The sequence below is a fragment of the Dipodomys merriami genome, unplaced genomic scaffold, assembly GCF_024711535.1.
Source record: "Dipodomys merriami isolate MVZ:Mamm:240054 unplaced genomic scaffold, mDipMer1.0.p SCAF_30, whole genome shotgun sequence".
Lineage (NCBI taxonomy): Eukaryota > Metazoa > Chordata > Mammalia > Rodentia > Heteromyidae > Dipodomys > Dipodomys merriami.
The window spans coordinates 8538380-8549208 of record NW_027204493.1 but is presented as its reverse complement, the minus strand read 5'-3'; the positions used below and the strand labels follow the sequence as shown (position 1 = coordinate 8549208).

General features: G+C 37.3%; 1 protein-coding gene across 1 annotated transcript; it reads left to right on the top strand.

The window, feature by feature from the left end:
* The first annotated feature begins 246 nt into the window (after positions 1–246).
* Selenop (selenoprotein P) lies at positions 247–10822 on the top strand. The gene is given in 5 exon segments (XM_070041113.1): positions 247–351; positions 3724–3939; positions 4606–4818; positions 6957–7074; positions 9420–10822. Coding segments are annotated over 4 exon segments (1050 nt in total). The 5' UTR covers positions 247–351; positions 3724–3736; the 3' UTR covers positions 9936–10822.
* The last annotated feature ends 7 nt before the right edge of the window (positions 10823–10829 follow it).

The window sequence follows — 10829 nt, the reverse complement described above, 5'->3', positions numbered from 1 at the left end:
TGTTCTGCCCTTAGCCCTTCCTCCCGCCCTCGACTGTACCATTAAATCCTAGATAATGGGGTGACTGAAAAGTATAGAGATTAGATGAACAGTTGTCAAAATCTTTTTTCCCCCTTTTCTGTATAGCAGGATTTGCTACTTGTTTTTTTTTAAGTTGATAAATATCATAATCAGTTCAGGGGCTTGCTCTGCTTCCAAGGTCACTGCAAGAGAAGGCATTGAACTTTGGACTACAGCTGAGGGGTGAGGTAAACAACAGGACTATAAATATCAGAGTTTCTTTGCTTGGCTCTCTAGAGCTGGTCCAGAAAAGCAAGGAAGAAAGGAAGCAACTTGCTTGGAAGGGGTTGTGTAAGTAGGAACTTTGTTTAACAATACCTGATTCTTTTAGAGTTTGGTAAACGTTTTTTGAGTCCGATATGTTTTTCCTTTATAGAACAGACTTTAAAAAGCTGGATAGAAGAAATTAAAAAAGGATAAAACAGGGATAAAAAGTGACTGGGTGTAGTGGGCAACTGATAGTTTGCTTTCTGTGTTGCTGGGCCCAGGCACAGGTCTTGAGGTACACAAGTAGAATTATATGATCAATTTTAAGTATTTCTCACTGAAATGCAGAGTGTGAACAGAACACGGGGAAACCATCCCTATGAGTTTGAAAAGCCTAGACTGAAATATACTTGTTCTCCAGTGTTGTTGTTTTAGAATAAAAGTAGGTAGGGGAGCAGAATTTATCCACAATGCAGACCTGGTCACTCGGAAGGAATTTTAAGGAATCAGCAGCACACTGCAGTCGGGTGGTCTGTGAGGAAATGCAGAGTTTGGCTGGTGAAGCAGGAGCCGGTAGGTGACTAAGAGGCTTCCAGATGTTGGTCTGAGGGTCAGAGGGAGACGAGGGAGGAATTGTTGCTTATCCTGCTTTGAGTGGGGAACTGAAAATAAATGTAGATCAGGACTGGACAATTAATCTAGATTTTGTAATTTAAAAGTAAAGAGTTTAGTGAAATTAACTACTGTCCAATTTTAAGAAGACCAGTCAGTAGTAAATCTAATCTTATTTATCCTCAACTTTTTTACGTAGCTGACAGCTAAAATCAAAATAAAAAATTACTATTTAAAAACAAGTAAGCAAACAAATCTGAGTAGCCTATTGTAACAGGAAAATCAGAAATTATTTTTCCTGATTCTAACAGGAAAATCAGAAAGTGTGACTTCTTTGTTCGACTACCCTTTGCCAAAGGCTTGTTCTTTTTCATCAGAATCCTACACAAGGGAAATACTCTCCATATACTTGTCATTTAACCATATGGAACTCTCTGCTCTATGACAGAGTATGAACTGCTGTCTTTATACGGACAGTTTTATGGTCTCTGAATCAGTTCTACTTTTTGGGAAGTGGGGTGGTGGACATTGGACCCAGGGCTTGACCTAAATTTAGTCAGAAAAAAGGGAAAATCTAGCCATTTTATTAAGAAAAAACTCCCCACCTTATCCTGATGTTCTTTTTTACCATCACAGGACAATAGTTATTACAAGGCAATCTGTCTAAAATCTGCCAATGATCCAGTGGTAGAGAGGTCATGTTTTGGGTGTGACAGGCTAATGTGAATCCATTCTCTCATGTGACTTGCTGCCTGTGTGGTCATAGACTACATGCCAAACTTCTCTGGTAGCCATTCGCTCCTTGACTGGAGAGGGGTAATAGCTACATAACTTGACATGATACATAATCTATGTATAGTTCTAACAAGGCTGAATAAATTATACCTGTAAGAATAATTGTATTAACAATGCAGATATGTGCTGAAGAGACATTCCGGACATGCCTCCTCTTTAAAAAATGAGAATAGATGAAATAAATTAGAAAAGCTGAGATGACTTTTATATTCTTTTCCTACCCTCCTTTCTTTTTTTTGGTGGGGGGTCTGGTCGTGGGGCTGAACTCTGGGCCTGGGCACTGTCCCTCAGCTCTTCAGCTCAAGGTGAGTGCTCTACCACTTGAACCACAGCGCCACTTCTGGCTTTTTTTCTGCTTATGTGGTGCTGGGGAATCGAACCCAGGGCCTCATGCATGCAAGGCAAGCGCTCTATCACTGAGCCACCTTCCCAGCCCTCTTCTTTTCTTTTATCCTTTCTTCCCCTTCTCCTTTCTTTAGTTTTTTTTTTTTTTTTTTTTTTTTTTTTTTTTTTTATCAATTTAGGTTTTCTTTTTTGTTTTGTTTTTGTTTTGGTTATTTGTAGGGCTTGAACTCTGGGGTTGGGTGTTGTCACTGACCTCTTTTGCTCAAGGCTAATGCTCTACTACTTTGAGCCACAGCATCAGTTCTAGTTTTCTGGTGGTTAATTGGAGATAAGAATCTTACAGACTTTCCTGCCAGGCTGGTTTCTAACCACAGTCTTCAGATCCTAGCCTCGTTAGATTCTTGGTTGTTTTTATTTTTTATTTTTTTTATTTTTTTGTCGGTCGTGGGGCTTGAACTCTGGGCCTGGGTGCTGTCCCTCAGCTCTTCAGCTCAAGGCGAGCGCTCTACCACTTGAGCCACAGCGCCACTTCCCGTTTTCTGGTGGTTTATTGGAGATAGGAGTCTCACGGTCTCTCCTGCCCGGGCTGGCTTTGAACCGCGATCCTCAGATCTCAGCCTCCTGAGTAGCTAGGATTACAGGCGTGAGCCACCAGCGCCCGGCTGTTTTTATTTTTTATGCAGTGCCATACTGTGCAGCGAGGCTGGCCTAGTAGTTGCTCTGCATCCTAGTCTATCCTAGAACTCACCATCCTACTGCTCAGTATTCTAAGTGCTGGGATTATAGGTATGTGCCACCATATCCAGCTAAGTTAAATTTTGATATGTTAAATAAATGGAAAGCTAATCAGGTTTAAAAAACCTCAATCTATATACACTAATGTATTAGAGACTCAATCAATCTGATTTTAGGTTTCTTTTAACCTTTTTTTTTTTTTTTGGTAGTGGTCCTGGGGCCTGAACTCAGGGTCTGGACACTGTCCCTGAGCCATTTTGTGCTCAAGGCTAGCACTCTACCACGTGAGCCACAGAACCACTTCTGTTTTTTTAAGAGTAGTTTATGCGAGATTAGAATCTTAGACTTTCTGCCAGGGCTAGGTTCTAACCATGATCCTCAGATCTCAGCCTTCTGAGTAGCTAGGATTACAGGTGTGAGCCAATGGCACTTGGCTATTCTTCTAATCTTTTAATCCTGAGTTTATTGTAGATAAATTGTTGCTAGCATTTCATCACCCCTCTTCTGCACAATGTTTGTGTTTTTCTCTTTTTTTCAGTACTGAAGATTGATTTCAGCACTTTAAAACTTGAGCTCTTCCCCAGTCTGCTTGTGCACTGTTTTTTTTTTTTAGTATCAGTCTCAGATGAGAGAATAAAAACATACTGACTTCCTAGATATTGAATTTTGTATTAATCTTTCTTCTTAGAGTATGACATTAAAATGAGCCTGAATAATCATAGAATGCTTGCTACAACAGATAATTAATATTTTGACAGCTTTACTGACTCTAGTATCTTGCTGATACCTCCTTTAAGGAAAATTTAGTTCAAGGAAGCTCCTTACAAACGCATACTGAATTCACAAAGTGAAGCCGGAATCTGTGGATTGGGTATTCTTTATAGGAAGTAGAATTCTATCTAGTAGATTTATCATAGTTAGGCCTCTGAAGTCATTTGTGAAAAAGACTATCGGTTTTCTCTTTTACAGGATAACCCCAACAATGTGGAGAGGACTGGGGCTTGCCCTGGCTCTCTGTCTCCTTCCCTATGGAGGAACAGAGAGCCAAGGGCAAAGCTCCATTTGTAAGCAACCTCCAGCCTGGAGCATAAGAGATAAAAATCCAATGCTGGACTCCCACGGTACTGTGACCGTGGTTGCTCTTCTTCAAGCCAGCTGATACCTGTGCATCCTGCAGGCATCCAGGTAAGGGAGTATTACTGTGGCTTTGGGCAAAAATTATAAAATAAATAACATATGTACATCAAATAAAAATGGAAATCATATAATTGATAAATCATTCTTTTGAGAAAAAGTGTTTGCATAAAAGAAATTAGAAAGATAAAGAAGATGCACATCAAAATGTTTACAATGGCATTCCTGAGGTCCATTTTTCTTCTTTTCTAACTTTCTGGTAAATATGTGTTATTCTTATGGAAATGTTCTGAAATGTACTCCAGCAGATGGAAATTCTTTCAAAATAAGAAGAGGAGAATGTACCTAGAGTAGATAAACACTAGGCTATCTAGCCAAGGTTTTAGTCATTTAACAAATATGTAAGAAAAATATTTATTGAGTCACTCATGAAGTATTCATTGGATAGAACTCTCTGTAAGATGAGTAACATAAATACATACTTTACAGTGTTAAGGACTAAGTGAGCTAGTGTTTCCACAAGCATTTAGCATAGGTTTTTGACTGAGCACAGGCTTTAAATGGTTCTAAAAATGAAAGCTTCAGAGTTATCCAAGAACATAACAAATAATGTCAGTGAAAAACAATTAACGTGTCACAGGAAAAACCAGAATGTGGAAGAAGGGAGAATAAACCACTAATCAAAAAGTTGCCTGATTTTATTTTTTCCCCTCTTAGATTGGAAGACCTGCGAGTAAAATTGGAGAAAGAAGGATATTATAATATTTCTTATGTTGTTGTTAATCACCAAGGAAGCGCTTCTCGATTGAAATACATACATCTTAAAGATAAAGTTTCAGATAATATTACTGTTTTTCAACAAGAAGAAGACCAACCAGATGTCTGGGCTCTCTTAAATGGAGACAAAGATGACTTCTTCATATATGACAGGTATGTGCTTCCATCCCAGATGAAAGATTCCTATTTTGTATCTATTCACTATGCATTGCAGTCTTCTTTGTTGTTAAATGCTTTATATCATTTATAATTTCATACACCAATTAATGTTATATAGAAGTAAAAAATCACTTCTCATTTCTAGAAACACTTTCATCTTTTGATTCCTATGACACTGTGCTACACTAGTTTTTTTCTTCTAGTGCTCCTCCTCTTCTTTCTCTGTATAGGTTTGCTCTATTCAGGGTTATTTAGTTTTCCTTTTCATGAGGCTGGATTTCCTGCATAATCCATCTTACTTGTTCATTGACTACAACGTATGTTCTGATGAAACAAAGTTATCCACAGCTCCAGCACAATGAGTGAACTACAATACAAACTAGGATGTTTAGTGTATGTATTCACAATATTTTAAATTCAGGTGTTCAAATCTAGACCACTTATCTTTTCCCAAAACTTGTTTCTACTTTAACCTTTGTGTGAATGATATAAAACCATCTTTTTGAGGATATATGCAGCTCTACACAGGGCATATCATCCTCTTCTGTGTTGGAGGACATCGACGACATGATGTATGGCAGTCTTGCTGCCCTCTGCCTCTCATCCATCTATGCATCATGGGTCAATCACCAAATTGTATGGATTCCAAATCCTCAGTGCATCTATGCTGTCTTCATAATCACAATCTGAAGTTATTCTCCTACTATCCCTCCTATACATTTTTGCAGCAACTTTCTCACTCGTTTCCTGCCTGCTTTATATTTAGTTAAAAAGAATTTAAAAGATAATGTTTTGTTACTGAACACATAGTTCTAAATAGGTCTATTGAAGGTTCTGTATTTTTGAAATGACTTCTTGAAGCTAGACCATGCACTGTCCGTATTACCATTCTATTTGTTAAGTAAAGAAAATTGGCTGTACATTTTCCTCCTATAAACTGGAATCTGGTCAAACTGTACATCACATACAATTCTAATCTAAGAATTGTGCAGATGAATAACATACTTTGTAGGTTATGTGTGATTAGTTCTAATTTATAATGTCACAGTTGCATTTCTGATTACAAAGTGTGTTAATCACTTAAGTATGATCTGCAGAAATCTTCTTTTGGTTCCATGAAACATATTTCAGTTGAACCTCAATGCATACACTGCCTTATGAAAACAGTATTGGTAGAGTCTGCTTTCTCTTGGATCTTCTGAGTTTGGTGAAAGGGAGTTGACCTGAGCTTTATCACTACTTGGTCTTATTCAAATAACTTTTTTATATTGTGGTTCATTTTTTTAGGCCTCTAAACTTCTACCTTAGTCATTTAGTACAATACTTTGACATTCACATAAAGCTGTATATACTGGTAAAAACTGGGCAAGGAGGACATTTGAACCCCTTTCTGAGAATGCTAAATGTGCTCATTTTGTTGCACTGAGGTCTTTGCTATATTAGATATACTTTTCAATAAATGGGTTACTGAGTAAAGTTTGACAGCATACATTTGTAATCTCAGTTCTTGGGAATCTGATGCAGCAGATCTTAAGTTTGAGGGCAGCCTAGACTACAGACTGAGTTCAAAGTAGAATTACAGTGAGATCCTATCTCACTGGGGAGGGAACAGTTTTGTGGTAGAGAACTTGCCTTGCGTGCAAGGCAAGTATCACATAATAAATGAACAAATGAAGTAAATACTGAGCAAGGGTTGGGATGTTTTTGTTATGCAGTAATCTCTCATTCTGTGGAAACTGGCTGCTGCAGCAGTTATAAAAAATTCATATATGTTTTCAGAACCCAATTTTTAAGTCAATGATTGGACTTTGGTAGAGTATATAGGTCAGTTACAAAATTATATTTGACTAGTGACAGTGACTACATTGCATAAACATTTTTCAGTGACATCTCTGTAACACTTTGAACTGTAAATATTAGACATTGCTCTCTTGCTATGACCTAAAATGGCCTACAGTCCCTGGTTGTTCAGTTGTAGACCCTACTCAAGGAGATATACAGAAGATGTGGAGGGATCTTGGTTCTAAGACTTTTAAACCTGTAATACATATACCCATCTGGTTTGGGTAGAAACATTAAGCAGAAAATATTGTAATAACAATGTTTTGTTGTTCTTTTTATTTTTTATGTAGATGTGGCCGTCTTGTATACCATCTTGGTTTGCCTTATTCCTTTCTAACCTTCCCATATGTAGAAGAAGCCATTAAGATTGCTTACTGTGAAGATAAATGTGGAAACTGCTCACTCCGGGTATTTTTCTGAATTATTTTTACTGGGAGAAAGAGGGAATTTTTAAGAGCTATCTATATAAGTTGGTATTGTATGATCCATTAGATAAGCAGTGTTTTTGTTGGTGAATGGAAAATAAGCGAGCTTTTGTAATGATACTTTTTTGTTATGTAATACACATTTAAAAACTTATTTTCAAAATCCACTAGATGCTTTTATGTAGGATTTCAGAAACCAAAATCAATATAGCTTGCATATTTTAATAACCACAAAATAATATTATGAGTACAAATGCTCAAAGGATTTAGTCGACACATAAAACGTTATTATTGCAGTACTGTGAACATGTTGACAGTAATAGCAAAGCTTACCTCCCATGAAACTTGTGAGGGAACTAAGGTCTGATATTATCTAATCGATCAAGGACGTAAGACAACCAGCTTTTTTGTGAAGGCCTTCTCATTCAGCAACTTCAGTTATTGTTTTGACTTGAAAACAGAACATTTCCTACTCATTATTCTCTTTCCTAATAACTATGAGAATATGTCTTGAGAAGTGTTGTATGTAAATGTTTTTCATGAAAAGACAAAGAATTGATTTTAATTTCTGTCAACTAGACTTATTTTTCCTCACACTAAAAAGAAAATAATTCTAAACCATGTTCCCTTTATGGGGTACATTGGCAAGATTCAAACTTAGATTTAAGAATAACTTTGACCTTTACTTATGGACTGTGTTTTCACAAATTTTTCTCCAGCTCAAAGAAAGGCATCTCAAATAATAACAAATCGCTTAATGGATTTAGTTGATAAATTAAAGTTAATTGTTTTTGCATTTTTATGTTTAAATCTTCAAGACATGCAGACTGAAGTAGCAAAAATAAAGTACAAGCTTCATGTCTGGCCTATACCAATTACTTAGTAGATGGCATCTATATTGACTTCTTATAGGATTATTTTTGTATTTTGTATTAGTGAAACTGCCCAGTAGTTTTACCTATACCTACATATATATATATATATATATATATTTTTTTTTTTTGGGTCCGGTCATGGGGCCTGAACTCTGGCGCTGTCCCTCAGCTCTTCAGCTTAAGGCTAGTGCTCTACCACTTGAGCCACAGCGCCACTTCCAGCTTTTTTCTTTTTGCTTATGTTGTGCTGAGGAATCGAACCCAGGGCCTCGAGCATGCAAGGCAAGCACTCTACCACTGAGCCACCTTCCCAGCCCCCCTACTTATATTTTTTAAAAGTAGGAACAATTCTCATAATAGGTTAAAAAAACAAACTACCTTTAAGGAAGAATATGCTGGCCTGTGAGGAAGAATAATATGCTATCTACAGCTGATATGTCATCAGCAAGGGCAGGTTATTTGATTTACTAAGAAAAAAAATGCTACCAACTAAAGTAGAATGCAATGCTGAAACACCACAGTAATAGGATGCACTCTAATTTTAGGAACAATAAAATGTGAAAAAATGCACCACAGAATCAGTGAAATTCAGTAATATTTTGTAAATTTAAATTAATCCTACAGCTGTTTGTGTGACACTTGTTTTTTGTATTGGTTTATAATAAACTATGGAGCTCTCACTTAGAAGTAATTCAGAAATAACCAGAAAATGAACCGATTAGTAGTTGCATGCTAAAAATCCAGTGGAATCTGTAACTTGTCAAAGCCTTCCAAACACTGTCACACTATATTGTGGGTCTTTGATTCTGACATGGATTTTATTTACAAATCAACACTGAAATTTGATATTATGTTGTTAGTGTCTGTGTTTGTGAGTACTACAAAACCAAGACAACGTTCAGTAAATTAAAGAACCACGTAGAATGGAAGATCATGATCAGTGGGGTCAGTTTGCATTCTCACCTGGCAGAATCTTATTAGAAAAATTAGCAAAGCTTTAGACAAGTTGAAAGACATTTTGTAGCTTTTGTAGCTACCAATTTTGTTTGTTTGTTTGTTTTTGGGTCCGGTCGTGGGGCCTGAACTTTGGGCCTGGGCGCTGTCCCTCAGCTCTTCAACTCAAGGCTAGCGCTCTACCACTTGAGTCACAGCGCCACTTCCAGCTTTTTTCTTTTTGCTTATGTGGTGCTGAGGAATCAAACCCAGGGCCTCATGCATGCAAGGCAAGAGCTCTATCACTGAGCCACCTTCCCAACCCCGAAGAGCTACCAATTTTGAGCACAGTTTACTGGCTTTTTTTTTGAGTTATCAGAGGGAAACTATTTTGTGTCAGAAAATAAAACTAGCTCTATCCTGATTCATTAGTTGGAATTCTGTATATATCATCTGTACCAATAACTTTCATTGTGTTGTTTATAAGGGTACTGACATGTGATTTACAAATCTATTTCAGAGTCTGGAAGATGAAGAGTTCTGTAAAAATGTGTCCTTAGCTACTGTGGGCAGAACAGCACAAGCTCCAGAGCCACATCACCACCATTCGCATCATCACAAGCATGGGCATCAGACTCTTGGGGGCAGTGAGCAAACAGAGAGTCAGGAACCAGGGGCACCAGATGCTTCTCTGTCTTCCCCTCCTCTAGGCCTCCACCATCCCCACCACCACCATCACCACAAAGGCCAGCATAAGGAACGGGAGGGTCACTTGGATAGCTGAGATTTGCCAGGAAGTGAAGGTTTAAAACTTTCACTTGCACAAAGGAAGCTGTGCCGGAAGGGATGTGTAAACCAATTACTGTGTAAGTTGTCCAAGGATTCAGAGTTAGCTCCCAGTAGCTGTTGTTGCCATTGCCGACATCTGATATTTGAGAAAACAGGGTCTGCCGTCACCTGACAGTGTGCAGAAAACCTTCCATCTTTATGCAGCTGACAGGGACTTTTTGAGGAGGAGAGAGTCATTGAATCTTGACAGTGACGATCACCTCCAGCTGCCTGACAAGCAAGTCAGCAGCTCAAGCCCACAGTCAGCCCCAAATGAAGCTGAAACAATATGGCAAAAAAATGAAAATGACATTCAAACTAAATATGTTAAATCAGATGTACTTCTCAGCTCAGTCTAGGCAAAATTTTTACCAGGCAACTAAAAAAATCATGTACAAACATGAAGAAATCTGTTGGATTGGCTTCTAAATTTAATACCACAGAAATTTTATCCCAACCAAATTTTTTATGGGACAACTGAAAAGTGATTGCAGTTTTTGGTTAATATGTCTTTCTTTTTCTTCTTCCAGCATTCTATTTGTATTGATGAGAACAGAAACGTAAACTATAACCTAGGGGTTTCTGTTGGATAGTTAGCAAATCAGAATGGAGGAAGAACAACAAAGACATGTTCTCCATTTTTTCTTTACTTATTTCTCAAAAATATATTATCTTTATCTTTTAGATCTTACCATTTTAGCTGATTAAACCTTCAATGAAATGGATTCTGCTTAAGATCCAAAAATAATTAATACATGAATACTTTGCAGGAAAAGTGTATTTTATAACATCCATTTGTCTTTTTTATATCTATGACTCATAGCTTAAATTTCACTGTCATAAACTCTTTGTATCTTGTTTTCTTGAACACTGTATCTCTCTTCTGAATTTTGAATGCTGTCTTGAAAGATGCAACAAGAAAGAAAAGTATGTTGTCTAGTGAAGGCTTAACAGCATTTCCATAGTTATTGATGGTTTAATAGGGAAACTAAGCCCTGTAAACTTGAACTCCTTATGGTAATACTGTCAAGCAAGAATGTAGCATACAACTGCATATAGTATGGATTTGTCTAAATAAATTCAATAAAAAGCTTACATCTGT